Source organism: Acanthochromis polyacanthus, chromosome 6 (assembly GCF_021347895.1).
Source record: "Acanthochromis polyacanthus isolate Apoly-LR-REF ecotype Palm Island chromosome 6, KAUST_Apoly_ChrSc, whole genome shotgun sequence".
Lineage (NCBI taxonomy): Eukaryota > Metazoa > Chordata > Actinopteri > Pomacentridae > Acanthochromis > Acanthochromis polyacanthus.
This window is the reverse complement of record NC_067118.1, coordinates 36541016-36560957: the sequence shown is the minus strand read 5'-3', so window position 1 is coordinate 36560957 and position 19942 is coordinate 36541016. Positions and strand designations below refer to the sequence as shown.

Genomic DNA, 19942 nt, shown 5'->3' with positions numbered 1-19942 from the left:
AAACATGTGCTACCTATCCACCACACATTCTAGGACAAAATGTACAGTACTTTAGAAGAAAAAAAAAAAAACGGGCAGAAAGGATTTTGTTTTTGCCGGGAAAACCTCAAGCCAACTGCCGCTGCATCGGAAACCAATGACATGGAGATGAGGGAGATGACACATCCGATTACATGCACACATGCATCAAACAAAAGCAGCGGAAAAACGTGTTTCTAGGCTTGTGAATCACCATGCAGAGTCAGTACATAAATCAAGCTCCACAGCAGGTTACCGTTTGCCTGTCAAGAAACACGCAAACTTCCGCCTGAAGGCATATCGGTAGCCTTGTATGCATTATATCAGTGTAATGTAGCGCCACACGTACGGCTCCTATAGGATGATTTAGTGGCGTGTCAGGCTGCCCCTGCTCTTAAAAGACAAACCTTTTGAAAAATAAAGCTGGACTCAGCATTTCCACTTGGCACGTTATGCTTGTATGAGCAGCTTTCTCAGATAAGGCTGTATTGCTTCACATCTCGCATTAGTCTAAGTTTGAAAATACAGAATTGACCATTTGCCTCCTGAGGCGGAATATGTAAATTTCACAAACAGTGAGCGGACAGCTTGAACTGATTACCTGAGTGCCGCTTGAGTGCTCTTATGCAAGGCAGTCATTTCTCTTTCTCTAGCAATGTCACACCCTCAGTGTATGGCAGTTTTTCCAAATAATGTGTCCAATGGAATAAAAACACTATTTCCAGAAACAAAATGTTCCTTCATTTCACAGTCAGATGAGAATTCTCTGCTACTCACGGTGCAAGCTGAACGAGATGTCGATGGTGCGGATGTCGCTGGCAGGCTTCAGGTCTTGGATACTGGCGCACTTGAGCTGGGTGGCAGCAGGTGTATCGCCCATATCTATCCAGCAGACGGTCTCCTCGGCGTAGATGAAGTCCATAGCCATCGTCTGCTTGGTGGTGATGGACGGGAGCCGCAACGTCGAGCCGCCCAGGGTGGTGCATTGGATGTTGTGGAGGTTGGCAATCAACAGAAAGGGCAGACGATCCACTGGCTCTGGGTCGAGTGAACGGAGTGGAGAGGTAGGGGAAAATGTGGGAGAAACAAGGGAGAAAAGATTTGAGGAGGAGGTGAGCAAAGGTTAAAGGTCATATGGGTCAGTATATAGTTGTGGGACTTTTTGTAGCATAGTTTACAGGTATTATAGTCGACATTTTTGCTGTTTTCAGGCCGAAAATCAACATGGCCGCCTACAACCAAACACCACATGGCATTTTTACACAAAGATTCTTCAACATTTTACATATACAATTGAGTACTTTTTGAAAGTAAACCTGGTGACATGTGATAAATACACACTTGACTCACACACTACTTTATATTAAATAAGTCAGAAAGTCTTGGAGTCTTGCCGGTCTTTTCTTCAGGAGGAAATGACATCATGTGGAGCAGGTCATGTGATCTGGAATTAACACTTCTTTGAGGGGTGTTTTTGTAACGGGGAACTTAGTTGAAAGTGATTTTTCGGACACAGAAACAATTAGTTATTTTCCATATATAATTTGATATATTGCCAGAAAAAAAAATCTGTCAAGATTATCTCAACTTAAAAAAAGAAAGACATCAAAACAATTTTTGAATAAGCTCATTTTATTATTGTTTAGCTGATTAGAAGGTGGTTGTTAAATTTGGACGGTTATTTAGTTGACATTTTAGTGATATCCAATCATTTTATATTAATAATTGACTGTTTCCATAATAAATAATTATGGAATTTGTAAAGACATGATCATAATGAACATAAAAACATTATTTTTTTTACTTTTAATAAAAATGTATGCAGATATATCCCATGGACTTCAAAAGACCCATATATTCCTGACACATCTGTGAAATCTCCACAGTAAACAAGCTCGTGAAACACCAAACTGACACAACGCCGATGTGACCAACAGAGAAACAAATCAACTCTTGTTGATCTGTTTTTGAGTGTCTTTCCTCACCATTTTTGGCTTTGCATGAGCGGTTGTCTGGCTGCAGCAGGTAGCCCTCCACACAGCCGCAGGTGTAGCCGCCGTCAGTGTTTGTGCACGTCTGACTGCACGTCCCGTACACGCCGCACTCATTGAAATCTACCAGGAGAAACAAAAGATTGCTTTAAGAAACAGTCAGTGATAAAATATAAGAAGCATGCTTGTATCATAATAAATAACAGATTTAAAAAAACAGACCATCAGATGGCAAGGCAAGGCAAATTTATTTATATAGCACATTTCAACAACGAGGCAATTCAAAGTGCTTTACAAAGACATTAAGACAGAAGATGACAATTATTAAAAGAAAAACAAAAGAAAACATTTATGAAATCATTAAAAAAAAAGGTCAGAACAGTAAAAAAGTCGAAAACAAGGGCTGTTTAAAATAACTGTCATAAAATAAGAGTTAAAATAACTGTTAAAAGTAACTGTCATAAAATAAGATTTAAAATAACTTAAAATAGTTTAATCAAAAGCAGCTGAGAACAGGTACGTCTTCAAAATGGATTTAAATGTGCTGAGAGTTTCAGCTGATCTACAGTTTTCTGGGAGTTTGTTCCATATATATGGGGCACAGAAGCTGAATGCAGCTTCTCCGTGTTTGGTTTTTACTCTAGGAACTACTAGAAGACCTGATCCAGATGACCTGAGTGGTCTGGGTGGTTCATACTGAGTCAGGAGGTCTCTGATGTATTTTGGTCCTAGACCATTTAAAGCTTTGTAGACCAGCAGCAGGACTTTAAAATCTACCCTCTGAGTGACAGGAAGCCAGAGTAAGGACTTTAAAACTGGAGTGATATGATAAAAAGCAGATTTACTACCAAACCCTGTGACATACATTTATCTCCTCTCCAAAGGCAAATGTTTTGATAAAAATTCCTAATCTTCTCCACATGCTGCCCCACACAGATTACAATCAGCAAACACAACGTCACAGTAATCAGACGATTGGTTTCTGTTTTACTTTGGCCAAACAGAATACATTTACCAAACAGCCACCCACCTTTACACGTCTTTCCATCTGCAGCGACCTCGTAACCATGTCTACAGTAGCACCGAGGCCCATCGTGAGTCACCGCACAGTGAAACTGGCACCCATGGGAGGAGCAGTCATGTGCTTGTTCTGAATCAGAGGAAAAACAGAGTTAAATACTGCAGATACACAAATACTAATACGGATAGTGGGAATGATCCCAGTGCAATCGTTACAAAGCCACACTAACGTTATCCATCCTATCTGGTGACCCAGTGGAGATCAGACAGGATTGTGTGTCTGCATGTGTGTGAGAGAGGGTCACACACGTGCATGCATGTGTATTCATATGTGCAGACAGGGTGATGTGAGTGTGCACACATTAGAGGGCCTCTTCTTTCTCACTCCCAGAGGGAACTCAAGGACACATCCTTTTGGCAGGAAATGAAAGAGGGGGAATCCGCACATCCTCTCATCGTGTCCTCTGTCGGGTGTGCACGGGGATGTGTGTGTCGAGTCAAGGAGACAAATGGAGCCGAGTGTGTGTCGTACGCTGATATAACGTGTCAGCTAGCGGCAGTCATCTGACACTACAGAAAAATAAATACACTTTAGAAAGCGATAGTGCTTTGAAACTGTATGACTTCTACTCGTTACTTACATGTGTGCATCCACCATAAACAGGCCTGTGACCTTCACTGTGTGTGTCCTCACCCAGAGTTTAATTAAATGCGATGCAGCATATAGAGAGCAACTCATGGAGGAAGTTAGAATATATGAGGGCATAGAGACATATACGATCTAGATCATGGACAGATTTTTTATATTCTTAACAAAACTCCCTTTTTATCTCAGATACGTAGATTTACGTTGATATGACAAGCTTATGTCCTCCTGCTGCAGACCTCTAAATTCATGTTCAATGTACATGGAGTAGAAACTTCTTTGGTTCTTCGAAATGGTGCAAAATGTAGCCAAAGTTGTTGTTAGACTTACAAAGCCTCACATGGAAGCTTGTTTAAGTGCAAATAGAATAGAATAGCTTTATTGTTATCATACATGGTGGCATGACAAAAATATACATAGCTGCCACTGGACGGTGCATTGATAAGCTAAATGAAATAAAAATAAAATCAAATGTACATATAAAACAAGACTACATTAAGATTTGCGACAATCAAAAGAGGCAACATATATACAATACCAAATTTAGTGACCGTTAGCTGGATCATGACCAAGATGTTTTATGGAGAATTCTAAATGTGAACAAATGTTCAGACAAAAACGGCTCCCTTTCTAATAAAAGAACGCCAATATAATAATGATTTCAGGTGATAACATGCTGGTTATTGAGAATATGGATATGATCACAGCATTTTAACTGCCTATACTTGTATACGAGGAAAAACAACTAATATTTGTAAAATAATAACAAAGAAAAGCAGTTTGAGGTAGAAGCAAAAACACAAGAATTCAACTAAGAGATTCTGAATTAGAAGTGGTAGTTTTCACAGCAAGAATTTAAGAGTCATATTTTCACCAAAAGAGTTCTCCACAGACCTGTAGCCAGTCAAACAGCTGCCAGTCATGGTTTTAATCTGTCATTTAGGCTCTATTTAAAGACCAAGTGTGAGACAAATTCAATATAACACGACTCTGAATTAACATGCTTACTTCTGAATGACAACACACTAGTCTGAATTTGTTAAGCCAACACCTTACCAGCTGAGATAACGGACCAACACATACTAAAAAAAACTACCTACTGACTGATAAGTTCTCTTGAAAAATAGCCATTAGTGGAAGATTCAACTGAGAATGTTTTAAAGCTGCAAGCCGTTGTAAAGCCATTTCATTGCTTCATAGTGATAAAATTCTAAACACAAGCAGACTAAAACCCAAAAGAATTACAGCCTGATTGTTGACCTGATAAGATTTGGAACAAGCCCGTTTACCAAATATTTAATTGTGGTTTTATATTTGTTCTTTAATTGCTCCCTGCAGTTGTAAAAGTAAAGCTAAAAGTGTCTCACATGACCATCAGAATGAGATTACTCGATTCATCCTCCACATTACCATGAAAATTGATTTTATTCTTTAAAGTAGCTTTCTTGTGAGCAGCATAAACTAATTATTTCTGTAACTTTGTTATACAGTTTTGTGATGCATGATGATTAAATTGACTTGAATGAGGAACGAATTTAAGCAATTTACATCCAATGAACAATAATCCTATTAAATATGCATTCATACAGTGTTTTTTTTTTTTAACTTCCCTTTCTGACTTTGGCTGCAACAGCTGTGTTTGCTTTAAGCCTGCATTGTATTTTAAAAGGTCTAATATTGGTATAGGATTATAGTTTGCTCTTCTTGTAAGAAATCTGCACTTCTAGACGTGTCCATTGGTCATCTGGTGCCAACGCTGCCCCTTTCATGCGAGAGCGCACAAAGCCTGGTTCAGAAAACTGCCATTGCTGGGTTGAGTGAGGACAACAAAAAGACATTCTGGGTATGTTCAACCTGCTTCATGCTGCCACAGAAGCAACTCTAAATGGAAACATGCAAATCTAAAGAGCAAAACTTTACTTAAAATCTGACTAAACCTGTTTAGAAACACTCATTTAATCATGTAAAAAGTGCAGCCACAGATACAAAAAAAGCGCGAATAAATAATGAAAGAAAAACGGTTTCTCCAGTGAAATTTATCTTAGCGTCCAAGAAACAAGGGTGATTGGTCACGGAGACACTGTGTGTACAGTAGCTAGTGGTAGTATGGCAGTGAAGAGCGGAAACTGGACTAGTGAAGGGCCCTTATTATATAAAGCCTGTGGCACTCTGGGCCATAATGACTCTTTTGTTGTGGCCCCAGTGAAAGGAAGAGTCCCCCAGCAAACATTGTGGCCCATATCGAATCCATTCAGCAAGCCTCACACAGTGAGAGACCACAGGCAACTAGAGAGCTGAAATACCAACAATGTGCATCTCTGTCCAGGGTCGCTTTGCTCCGTTTTGTACCTGAGTGTTTAACTATGGGTGGCCGATACATGGAAATATCACAGGGCAACTTAACTCACATCCATTCTGTAACTTATTCCTTCAATATGTTATATTACAAATACAAAATTAAATCTTTTGATTAAAAAAAAGTCAGTTTCAAGGGTTCATACTTCTGACAGACTTGAATTTGAACTTGACTTGTTATGACTTAAAATGCATCAAAAACACACCTAGAAGGAAAGCAAAAGAAATATATTGCTCAGAGCCAACTTTGATTCATTTTTTTTGACTTATTCATAAGAAATAATACAATTTTTCTGTGTGAAAGTCAAAAATAAGGTTCCGGATGGGAAACCGTCTGTCTGATCTTAACTCAGAGCTTTTGTGATAATGAGGAGAAAAGGTGCACAGGAAAGACTTAGAGGTATAAACTGAGGAGTAGTGCAGAAACCAGTAGCAGAACAGAAGAACGGAAGAAAAAAGAAACAAGAGTGAAGAGGTGGAGATGAGTACACAAAGGGCTTAAGGATATGAGGTTAGAAAGCTTCAACTACAGGAAAACAAGCAACAGCAGCGTGTCAGACGTTTGAACAGGGGCTAATGAACGAAGCAAACAAATCACAGTGACAACCCAAGGCTCCAGTCCTGAACAAGCAGGCAGAAGACACTGATCACATTACTGCATGGATGGCAACCTTCAGTTTCACTCATCTGTAGTTCTTTAAAGGGAGGCAGGGGGTAAACGTATGAAGTATGAAGCTGTTTGCCAATTACCCAGGGTCCTTACCAAACGCGCTCAAACGATTGGATTACGTTACAGGTGTAGTTTTTTTCCCCCTGAGCTCGGAAAATTCAGTTTTATTCACCGTGCACCTGCAACCTGGAATAACCTGCAGAGCAATATAAAGCTTTCTATCCCAGGAGCATTTTAGGGTTTTTAACTTTGCCTTATTTTACCTACAGCTGTGCCTCTTTGTAGTCAGTTTAAATGATCTAAATACTCTCAGTGGTTTTACTATTTAACTATTTTTACTTCATACAATGTTTTCGTTCATCCGTTTGTCCAGGTTTCACCAATACCATGCTCCAATTTTTAAAAACAGATTGAATAAAGGAATGAAAAGGACCATTAGGCCGAGTTCAATCTGAATTTTTTTAAACTACAAGTAGCGACTTGATGTCAAAATACTTGCGTGCACACTTGAATACACATCAGTGATTCAGAGCAGCAGACTGTAAATATGAAGTATGTATGGGAGTGAAACCACAAGCTTCAGTGGCATCGCTCTGGGGTAGCAACAATATCCTGCAGATGTGAGGTGTGATCTACTCAAGAAAAGGTTACCACTGAAAAGACCTGACTAAAGCAATACACAATCCACACAAAGAACATGCAGACAAAAAAAATAGCAAATGGTGGCGATTAGTTTAAACACAACTGCAACATTAGGGGAGCTTTTTGGATTTAGCCTTAGCAAGTCCATGGAGACATTTATGAAAGCTGACAGGATAGGCTCAATAAGATACAGGTTGAATAAGGCAGAGAACTGTGTGCATGTAACTACACAACAAAACAGTCTGAGTGATTTCATAAACCTCACTTCTTAAAAAACCATCATCTCTTCCGTCTGTATTCAGATCCAACTTAGATTAAATTAAGCCTATCCGTCCGTTTCCACATCCATCATCCATAACTGAAAACAACAATTAAACAAAACTGCATAAACAGGCTATTCCAGTGTGTAGCACCTTCAAAGGGAGGCAATTCACAGGACATTCCTCCCTTTCTGCTCTCCCCGTCTGGAAACAAGTTTACACATGCCTTCGCACAACAAGCCCCGCTGACAGGAGCCGACTGTTTTTCAACACGGTGCCATCGAATTACCTCATTTCTACCTCAAGTATGTATTCCCCACATAACTGAAGTATGTTTTTGAATTTGCCTGCATGAGCCGCCACTCCTCACATTTCTCTGATCGGGTTGTTTCTATGGCAACCACTTCTTTCCCCCCTAATTTTACACAGTTCATCTGGGTCTATGCTGTATTTTTTTAAATCATGAATATGGACGACTTTCATTTAATTAACTCGCATTCCAGCACTGTATATCATAGTATGAAGAATTAGGATTTAAACTCATCTGAAACTTTGAGAATGTGATTCTTATTGAAGTTTAGAAAGCCACCAAGCTCAATTAAACGCAAATTAAGGCAGCATCGAAAACCATTCAGCTGCTCCACTGTGAAACTACTTTGTGATTATTGGGCTTCACTGTTGCATTCTATCACACAGATCACATTAGTTGGTGGGAAAATGCTCTAGGTGGGCAGGAAGGCAAAGCAAATGGAAGCACAAAGAATATTCCTCGGCTGTTGTTTGCAGCCTTCACAATCAAAGGGGGCAAAGTAACCATTTGCAAACACACACACAGGGCAGCAGCTTGAGTAATGAGCAAACAGTAGCCAACTTATTCCCAAACAGTAGCAGCATGCTGCCCAGATGTCTAAACCTGAACTTACACAAATACTCAAACACAAACGTACAAATAGTCTCACAAAGCACACACACCGTGGCACCAAAAATTCCCAAGCAGACACATGGCAGAGTAACTGGAGGGGAGGGGGGGTGGGGGGATCAACTCAAATTTTCTTTATTCTGCAGCCTATAATGAGTTAAGAAGTATACAGCGGTTTGCAACACTAGTGTGTCTACATACAGCAACGGGTAAAGCAATAAAACAGGTCTTATCATGTAAGACAACTCTTGTAACCCCAGCCAATAAACTCATTTAGGTCAAGACCCAGTCATGAATAAAGATGATAATGTGCTCTTTCCACAGGCAGCCTCAAGTAGCCGATGACCGATTCTCATTCCACAGTTAGCGGGACATGAAGGACAATGAAAGCCCGTGAATAACCAACAGCATCGGACCGCTACAATAATCAGGGCTTCCTTTGAGGCATCAAGGAAAAGAGAGAAGCTCTCAGGAGCCCTGCCATGACCCCATTTTTCTTCCCTATCAATCAGTCTCCTCTGAAGGAGGAAAGTCCAAAGCCTTGTCTCCAAAGTGAAGTCTCATCACCCACAAACTGACAGACAGGACAAACACAGGCCTGCAGATCAATGAAAAGGCTCAACTCTCACCCATTTAAACTGCAAAACATCAGAAACAGTCTATAAAAGCTACATTTAATGAATCAGGCCTCGAAAACAAAGATCTGAAATATACATTTTGACTAAATAATCAAAAACATCTGAGGTTAGACAATCAAATTTCACTCTTTTGGATGCTCAATATGTACATTTCAAATGCTCTTGATCAAGGCACCACTTCCTCTAATAAATAGTGGTCAGTGTTTATTGCTTCATTTGTTGCAATTAACAATGAAAGAGCATGCTTTTAAATCTCAAGTTTTTCTCCTTAATGCAATATTCATAGTTATATAAAAGCAATAAAGCTCACTTCAAGGAAAAATGATCTTATGCTGTGTTTAATACCAAAGCTAAAAATCTAAAACAGGTTTGACCAGAAATGGTTTGACTCAAAGTGGTATCTTGGCGGCAAAAATCAAACAACTCGACTATATATTCTGATTTGGTTGCGATTTTTCACTTATGACCAGCGCATGGAGATGGAAGACACCATCCTTTTTAATGTGATTTTGATTTAAATTGATCTAATTTTGGGTGGAAATTGGATAATAAGGTAGAATCCCATTTTGATGGCCTTAGATTAAAAACATCTAAATGCAGTATATGAGAGGCAAGGACAGCCCTGAGCAAAATCAGTCTAATATGAATGATTCACATCCCTTATTTTTTGAACAATACGCATGTTTGCCTTTCTGAAAAGAAATGTTCTCTAGAGACAGCCGCTCTTTGCTGGAGGTGCTGTGTTGCTCCACCTTCCTATTTAAAAACCGCAAAGGTCTTCTACTGGATTCAAGTCAAGCATCATACTTGTCCAGGTCAGAGTTTTCACCGTTTTCTTTTTTAGAAAACTCTTGAGATTTTTTGGCATTGTGCTTTGGATCGTTATCATGCTGGAATATTCTTCTTGTGCCAATGCTTCTGGAGCATCTGTGTCATCTTTTCAGTCAGTACATCCACAGACACTGACGGTGCCATCCATGAATGCCATCTACCAAACGCTTTTTGCACAGAAGCAGCTCTACATTGTTACACTCCCACCTCTGCTATTCACTGTTAGGATTATGCATTCATCATGACAGGCTGGCCAGATTCACGCCAAACATGCTGGACCAGATCTGAGCCAACTGAAATGATCTTTGTCTCATCTGACCAAAGAACGTGCTCCTAAAATTATATCGATCTTCCTGTATTCTTGCTCATCCTTGTTAAGTCCCAAAGTCAGATTCTTTCAAATTCTCTGGCAATTCTTTTCCATAGAGCCAAGATGCAGACTTACAGATAAACATGGGCTATGAAAAGGGTTCTGTTGTTTTTCATAACTGAATTCATGCAAATAGGCTAACTGGAAAACACAGCTAGAGTCAGGTGTTTTTAAGTAGTGTGTCTGTGATCACAGATGTATTCACTTTCGTTGCCTTGAGTTTCTATTCTGCAGCTTGTATGTTCAATAAAGTCATTATGAAGTTTTTGTTTGTCATTTTTCATAAGAGGAAATGCTTGGAAATAATGCAATTATTGATAAGTAATTCAAAATTTAATAATTTGTCTTTTAAAGTAAGATAAGATAATCCTTTTTTTCTCCCCACGCCGGGGTAAATTCACATCATTACAGCAAGTTTACATAGCAATAAACAGTCACAGTAATAAAATAACAAAAAAGTACAAAATACTAACAATATGTACAGGGATGAAAAATTACTAAGTACAGTATTGGTACACTAAACAACACAATATAAGGTGGCTTGTAAGAATAAGTTTTAAAAAGTGCAAAGATGCAGAGTGCAAGAACAGCTGTGCAAATTTTATGGTTTGAGATGATATGACCTGACTGTACTGCAATATAAAATAAACTATATTGCAAAGGGCTGTATTGTTCTGCTGTATACTGTACATTCTAATTGAATCTACTTTTGTGCAAAGCCAATTGTCAAATAAAGTGTTGGATTAAGTGCTGTATCTGAACCTTGCAACCATATCAGCAGTATCAACCTCACCACCCATTATCATACCTTTATACAAAGTATGCCACCTTATTCCAAGCCTTGCCACACACTATGAAAATACAGGAGATTTATTTCAGGCAGATAAAATTCCAGGCTGACCTACCTACCTTGCTACACTCCCCTTTCTAACCAGTCTTGTCAACAACTCTGGCAGAATTACTTTGACACACTGACTGACAAAGTGCGCTTTCAGACAGCAGCTCGTAGGTATACTTGCACAACCCAGCAGTTTGTACAAGCAAACACTAGGATGCCTGTGAAAGCCTTTCCCTGAAAAGAGGTGGGTTCACAAATAGCAATGGCAAAAGTTCTGGACACACTGCTGGTGTGTTTGCATGCCGGGTAATGGGTGTGTTCGGGTGTATTTGCAAGAATGTGACTGTGTGAGTGCGAATCTGTGTGCACATGTGAGCATGTACTTGCATTAGAAGGCGCATGAGCATGCAGGCGCTGGCGTGTGTTGACCGCTGCTTGGCTGAAAACAGCTGGACTTGTGTCCTCTGGGACAAGCAGTGCACGCTGCGGCTGCATGACATCACTGCAGCGTTGCATAAAAATCTTGTCTTGCAGTGATGACCAAACGTGTGGGATACCAACACTTTCACCCACTCTGTGCAACTCCATCAGCCCAACAGCACTCCTGCTCTAAACTGATCACACTTCAAGTTGTGACTAATTCTCTACAACTTTTCATTCCAATCACTCAACTCTAGGTAGATGGTTTATAGATTTATCTGGGGCAGTCTGATAAGAAAACCGTTTTGTGTGATGCTTCAATTTGAAGCACAACCATAATAAAAAATGACAATAAATACATAAAGCTATAAACTGATGTAACAAACTGAATAAGGAACTAAAAAGGTCTATGACTTAAGTCTACTGTCATCACAGGTAAACAGTAGAAGCTTTGTTAATATTTTAATGAGAGGTAAGCTGAATCAAGATTACCGTTAATGTTTGCAAACTTGGCAGACACACCCGTGATCCAACTTTGGCCTACTGAGACTTTAATGTTGATAGTAAATATCAGATTAAGTATATTCCAGGAAATGAATAGTAAAACAATAAAAACAAACAGACTCAGAACTGTATGCAGCAGATTTCTTTTGAAAACACGCATTTCAAGATGAATCGTTGCAGCTATAAACCAGGCTGGATCTCAGACAGCTATATCTGAGGACTGCCTTGCTGAACAATGAGACAATCCTCTGAAGGCAGCCAGTGTTTGCTCCTTTGTCAGCGGCAACAAAGACGCACACTATGGACTCAATATGTCCCATCACTCGTTCTTCTGTTGTCTCTAATTAATAGTGGAGGATTTGATGGGATTCGTCTTCAGCAGCATCTGGGCTGAAAGCTCATTATTCCTGCAGGGATTGGGAGGAAACTGCCTCATGGCTGAGCTGATTGATAAATTAATGACTTTTTTTCCCCCCAGAAAGAGAAATTCCATTGTAATTGCACAACCCAGAAGCAGGCCGACACATGAAAGAGCCTAATAGAGGAGATTATTTGATAGAGATTATACTCTGGGATGGGAAGACAAGGAGATGGCCTTTTCCTTCACAATAGAAGCTGGCTGGTCAATTTTGACCTACAACAAAGGGCAACGCTCCCTTGTGTGACACAGATGATAAAGAAAATGATGATGGCATCTGTGTGTTTTGCAGAAAATGGAGGTTAGAATGTGTGTGAGTATGCCTTTGTGTGTGTGTTACCTCTGCAGTGAGGCCCTTCATCCCAGCCGTCAGAGCAATCAGGGACTCCATCGCACAGTTTGCTCATATGGATACACACATCCAGGTCCAGGCAGCCATGCTCATTGACAGGACACTGGTTCACCCTGTTGTGTGAACCTGGAAAACAAGGAACACATATATAAGCGCACACACTGGGGAAAAAATGCCCCTCTCAAAACAAGAAAAAAAAATTCTTTCAAGGAACTTTTACCTTGACGTAAGTGTATGAATCTGCCAATAGAAGTGAAAAATGGCTTGATCAGATTTCTTGAATTAAAATGTGATATTTAGAATACTGAGATCTTATAATTAGCTGGGGGAACTTATTTCAAGCTATATTTTACCAGGATTGTCAAGCTTAGGTGTCTTAAAATAAGCCAAACATGCTTAAAAAAACAGTTTTTCATTCAAAAATAGATTTTTGCTTTCATGTAACCTCCTAATTTGAGATGTATTAAACTTATTGAGTTTCCTTGTAAAATACAACTCATAACAAGATCATTTCAAGATTGCTTAAGTTATTTGAGCTGCATCATCTTAAAACAAGTCCCGCCATCTTGCTGAAATGTTACTTGTTAAGTGACTATCTTAAATCAAATGGGATGAGACATTTCGACTAAAACAAAAAACAAACAAACAAAAAAAACAGACTTGGTAAGACTAAATTTTTGCAGTGCACAAAAGTAGAGAGCAATATGTGGAGCAAAGTCCATTAAGTAACTTATATACAGCAGGGATATTAAAATGTTTAATGCAATATTGATATAAGCCTCTAATAAAAGATGGTACACATAATTCACTAAAAATATGTATATTTGAATGTAAAACGTCGCGATAAAACTATTAAAAAAAGAACCTACATGAGTACCTTTTACAGTTTAGACTGTGAAAACAAGTGAAATTTAATTCTAACAGTGGGCCCATTAGCCTTTAACCCTGTGATGCACAACATGGGTTAAAATGACCCATATTCAATGGAAAATGTCTCTCTGTATCCATGTTGTGCATCAACGGATTAAACAATATCAAAAATGCAACGACCTCAATGAAGACCAACAAAAGGTAACATTCTTAACAGCACAACAATTAAATAATTCCATTTTTAAAAACCCAAATCTTCTTAAAACCTTTATTTGGTCAAATAGTCTCTGTCAGAATCCAACCTCTTGTGCAAAAATCTGAAGAAACACATCATCTATAACAATACACAGCCAGCAGCAGAACCACATACAACACACATGTGACCATTTGTCACTCATCCTGCTTTATGGAAACAGTGGCTTGGTATTCATGTCCGTCAAGTCCACCTCTCTTTCAGTTCAAAGGACACAAGGACAAATCAATTCAGATTTCCAACTCAGACTTTATTTTCCCTTAAGGTGGTTGGTCGTGTTTTCTCAACAGCAATAGGTTGTAAACCTTTAAAGACAGAAAAAAATCAACATCAAACACAGAACTAAAAGTTCACATATTAACCATTTAAATGAAAAAGCAAATAATAATCTCATTTCTATCAAATGCCACATTTTAAGCCTTTTAAATCAAATAAATCCACATTTTAGTGAAGTTTAACATTTAACACATTCTATATGTTTGCTTTACTTAAACTCAAAATGAAATATCTTAATTCAAACTCTATTAACATAAAATCAAATAAGCAAATGCTACAGTGCCTTCACCAACCAATCACACACCAGCCAACACAAACTTGACCATATCAACACTTTAAACCACCAAGAAAGCAAACATTTCACCAACCACTGGTGTCTTTGGACTGAATCCATGAGTAGACTTGGATCTCCTTTGTTCTTTTCCTTCCTTCTTTGGCTGAATCCAAATCTCTGGACTTCACCGCACTTGCGAACTCGCGGACTTTGCGGGCGCGTTCACGGGAAGTCCGGGAGTGCTGAGGGCTGTCCAAATCCACAATTCATCCAGTCCACAAGGGGCCTCAAGCGGACTTTCTGCAGACTTCCAGAGAGTCTGCTTGGGGTGCAGACTTCTGCAGACTTCACCAGTTTGATTTCCCACAATTCATTGCAATACGGACGTGACGTTTAAATTTTTCGATTTTTTTATTGCGTCTGGCCTATAAAAGCTGTGCAGTCTGAAGCCAAAATCATGAGCTGAGAAAAATAATGGCGGAAAAAGGACGAAAGCAAGTCCTCCAATGTAAGTAATACCCAAATTAATTAATATTATAGCGTATACATGATAGTTCTTCAAACAGTGTCACGGAAACGACTGAAACGGACTCCAAGTCTGTCTATTAGCTCCATTCATAATGCTGTAGACTCCCGCTCTTACAGACTTTACGTGATGACGGTAAAGACGTCACATTACGTATGACTGAAGTCCGCGAGGGCTCAGTCTGCAAGTCCAGAGGGTGGAGATATGGAAGCAGCCTTTCTCTTCTGAAGGTTGTTCGAATGACTGAGCCCTTTCCAGGCCTTCCCAGGTGCTTTAAATCAGAGATGACTTCTTTGCTGCTACCAGTGCATTCTGGGAAGTGTAGTTTTTAGACCCATGTCCTTGGATTCAGCTCAACAATGTCCTTTTGACTAGACTTTACTGGAGTCTAGTAAGATGAAACATTACCATTGAATTCTCAACCACTCCTCAATATTAGGTCAACTCATGTTTATAGAACGCAAGCAGATAAGTTAGGAATTCATTAAAAAAAAAAAGTCTTAAATCTACTCTTCAGATCATTTCTCAGATCACTGATCACTCCATCACTTGAATCAGGTCCAAGTTCATGACTTGGCTCTTATAGTCAACTTAAGGAAATCACCCACAAGATCATCATGTATGTCGAGTAGAGAGGGACTGGTAATAAATGTCCAACATTATGTATATGTCAGCTGATAAGTAAAAGGAAGTTCTGATCCATGGAGACCATTACATAGTTTTTCAATAAAAGTTTCTTTTCCTTCTTCCTGCATTTCCCCAGTTCAAAAATCACAACAAAACAGATCAATATCAGGAGTGATCCGTATCAAAAGAGCTGTACAGGTGTAGCAGCTTCAAGTAAACTTCATCCAGATGGAGGGCTTTAGCTTAAAGAAACACTTTGAGATAAGAATCACATCAATACAAAGTCAAACACTTTATTTTCGTCTCTTAATGGGGAAAGGACCCAGGGTTAATTTGCTGCCAATCTTCATGGGCCGGAACCACCACAGAGAACTGGTTAAACCCCAGACAGAAATGTATAACTGTAGCAGACCGCTGTGAGATAAAGGGCTCTGTGGTAACATTTGCCACAGACATGGGGCCAAATATGATGTACGATTACCACATGTGCACACATGTAGTGACTGTGTATACCATCAGCGTGTCCAAAACGTCAAAAGAACATTGCTAAATGTGGTCTGCAGATGTGATCAGCTGGCAGATATTGAAGGAAGATTATAAAAATGACAGAAAGTAAACAGTGCTAATGAAATACTGCATCTGTAGGGGTGCAGAGGGCAAAGGACACAATGTCCTCTGGTCCAGAGAAAGCACAGATTTTTTTTTTCCACCAGTGTCAGACCAGAACATACAGTAGATGCAGTCTCTTCCCCTCACTCTCTCCCACTCTTCTCTATCTCTCCTCACAGCCCACACTGCAGAGCAAACAGTTTGCCTTGGCTGTTTTTCTTCTTCTTCCTCCTCCTCCTCCACCTCTCTCTCGCTTTCTTTCTTTCTTTCTAACATCTGCTGACCCATTTTAGAAAAACACTCGAAGCAGAGAAAATAAAGATCACCTCCTTCACAGGAAACGATCTGTAGAGTTGTGCGGGTTATGTGTGGTGCTGGGAGAGGCTTTGAGAGGATGGTGTCTGAATGTGCTGCAGACCTGCTTCAGATGTCTCCTTCACAACTTTGCATACATAAAAGTCTTCAGTCTCTGAATATTAAGCAGGCGTTGCAGCCAAAATGCAGTTCGTTTGACCCTTAAATCTGCTTTCATCCACACGGAGTTTATTCTTATCTGAATGCAGGGTTTGAGTATAGAGGGTGTCATGCTTTATTTTTACAGCCTTTAAAGCCTGCCAAGAAAATTGGGGGCAATGAAAATGTAACTGAATTGACTTGGCATGATACACACTGTGCTATATCTTTCAGTTTTGCATATCAAGTTGAGAAGTGAAAATACTTCTCTTGGCATGTCTAACACAAAAATGCATGCTTTAAAAAAAAAGAGAGAAAGAAACGCCATTCGGTGAATCAGAACGATGTTCGTAAAAACATTTGCCTGCATGACGGCATTCCCTGAGGAAAACCGCAAGCATTCCCTCCGAGTCCTCTCTATCCATCCAAGAGATTAGCAACCACACACAGAACATAAAACCTAACTCAGTTAAAACAAGTGCCTTAAAGTGACACAAGCTTCCATAAAGATCCCGCCACAGCTGCCTGTGTGGAAAATGTGCCACGTTCGAATGGAGAATTAGCTCCCAATACATGTGGCTTAGGGAGAAGAGGAGTCGCTCTCCCGTCTGGGGGTGCTAGCATATTAGCAGCCCTCCTACAGCCTCGGCCTCTAAGCCAAGCCTGATTTACATTCAATAAACTGCCAACATGGGGATTTTTACATAAACTGCAGTACCAGGAATAAACTGCCATGTACTCTGGAAATGAAACCCCTGCCAAGGATTTAGCATTTGTCAACAGTTTTCGGGGGAGTATAAAAGGCAAGTCAGACTGAAAGTCATCTGAATGATACCCACTGCAGAAACGTTTGTCTTTGCAACTCTGCACCTTGTGAGCATATATCATGAGATGCTGAACTGACATGGTGACTGTGTATCCTGTTAAGCCTCGTATTGCTCTGTGGGTCAAAATTGACCAGGTTCAAAGTGTGAAAAAGTGAGACAAAAATATATATATTTTCACAGAGAAAATACTGATGTCCACATTTTCAACATTTTTGGGAAATCTTTGAACATTTTTTGGTGGAAAAAAAAATGTTAAAAATGTTTCTTAGGAACATTCACATAAAAGTCAACCAAAATCCAGCGAATTTTGCTGGGTTTTGGTTGATTTTTTTGGTGAATGTTCTTAAAGAAAATATCAGAAGTTTTACTGATATATATACACACGTGGACAAAATTGTTGGTACCCCTCAGTTAAAGAAGGAAAAACCCACAATTCTCACTGAAATCACTTGAAACTCACAAAAGTAACAATAAATAAAAATTTATTGAAAATTAAATAATCAAAATCAGCCATCACTTTTGAATTGTTGATTAACATAATTATTTAAAAAAACAAACTAATGAAATAGGGCTGGACAAAAATGATGGTACCCATAACTTAATATTTTGTTGCACAACCTTTTGAGGCAATCACTGCAATTAAACGATTTCTGTATTTGTCAATGAGCGTTCTGCAGCTGTCAACAGGTATTTTGGCCCACTCCTCATGAGCAAACAGCTCCAGTTGTCTCAGGTTTGATGGGTGTCTTCTCCAAATGGCATGTTTCAGCTCCTTCCACATATGTTCAATGGGATTCAGATCTGGGCTCATAGAAGGCCACTTTAGAATAGTCCAACGCTTTTCTCTCAGCCATTCTTGGGTGTTTTTGGCTGTGTGTTTTGGATGGTTGTCCTGTTGGAAGACCCATGACCTGCGACTGAGACCAAGCTTTCTGACACTCGGCAGCACATTTCTCTCCAGAATGCCTTGATAGTCTTCAGATTTCATCGTACCTTGCACACTTTCAAGACACCCTGTGCCAGATGCAGCAAAGCAGCCCCAAAACATTACTGAGCCTCCTCCATGTTTCACCGTAGGGACAGTGTTCTTTTCTTCGTATGCTTGGTTTTTGAGTCTATGAACATAGAGTTGATGTGCCTTACCAAAAAGCTCCAGTTTGGTCTCATCTGTCCAAAGGACATTCTCCCAGAAGCTTTGTGGCTTGTCAACATGCATTTTTGCAAATTCCAGTCTCGCTTTTTTATGAGTTTTTTCCAGCAGTGGTGTCCTCCTTGGTCGTCTCCCATGAAGTCCACTTTGGCTCAAACAACGACGAATGGTGCGATCTGACACTGATGTACCTTGGCCTTGGAGTTCACCTTTAATTTCTTTGGAGGTTGCTCTGGGCTCTTTGGATACAATTCGAACGATCCGTCTCTTCAATTTGTCATCAATTTTCCTCTTGCGGCCACGTCCAGGGAGGTTGGCTACTGTCCCGTGGGTCTTGAACTTCTGAATAATATGAGCCACTGTTGTCACAGGAACTTCAAGCTGTTTAGAGATGGTCTTATAGCCTTTACCTTTAAGATGTTTGTCTATAATTTTTTTTCGGATGTCCTGGGACAATTCTCTCCTTCGCTTTCTGTTGTCCATGTTCAGTGTGGTACACACCTTTTCACCAAACAGCAGGGTGACTACTTGTCTCCCTTTAAATAGGCAGACTGACTGATTATGAGTTTGGAAACACCTGTGATGTCAATTAAATGACACACCTGAGTTAATCATGTCACTCTGGTCAAATAGTTTTCAATCTTTTATAGAGGTACCATCATTTTTGTCCAGGCCTGTTTCATTAGTTTGTTTTTTTAAATAATTATGTTAATCAACAATTCAAAAGTAATGGCTGTTTTTGATTATTTAATTTTCAATAAATTTTTATTTATTGTTACTTTTGTGAGTTTCAAGTGATTTCAGTGAGAATTGTGGGTTTTTCCTTCTTTAACTGAGGGGTACCAACAATTTTGTCCACGTGTGTATACAGTATATGATCATTTTAGATACTTTTAGGATTTTTTTGGAAGATTTTCACTCATTTTTTAAAATATTTACAAGAATTTTCTTAAGAAATTATTGGAATTTTCTTCCTAAAGGTTTTGCAAATTTAAAGTTTGAAAATGTGGAAAAATAAATATCACTTTAGATATTTTTAGAACTTTTTTTTGGAAGATTTTTACTCATTTTTGAAAATATTTACAAGAATTTTCTTGCCAAATTTGGGGATTTTTATAAATATACTTTTTAAGGGAAACTCTTAAGGAATTATTGAAATTTTCTTCCTGAAGGTTTTGCAAATTT

At 39.2% G+C, this 19942-nt stretch overlaps 1 protein-coding gene across 2 annotated transcripts in view; it reads right to left on the bottom strand.

Annotated features, from left to right (window-relative positions):
• The window catches only part of lrp1ab (low density lipoprotein receptor-related protein 1Ab), a 106994-nt gene that overhangs the window by 60002 nt on the left and 27050 nt on the right, over window positions 1-19942 (bottom strand). For both annotated transcript variants that reach the window (XM_051950162.1, XM_051950163.1), the window contains exons 3-6: window positions 12881-13018; window positions 3040-3159; window positions 2004-2132; window positions 796-1056 (exon numbers count right to left, since the gene is read on the bottom strand). In XM_051950162.1, the coding sequence (XP_051806122.1) occupies window positions 796-1056; window positions 2004-2132; window positions 3040-3159; window positions 12881-13018 (648 nt within the window). The remainder of the gene's footprint in view (window positions 1-795; window positions 1057-2003; window positions 2133-3039; window positions 3160-12880; window positions 13019-19942) is intronic.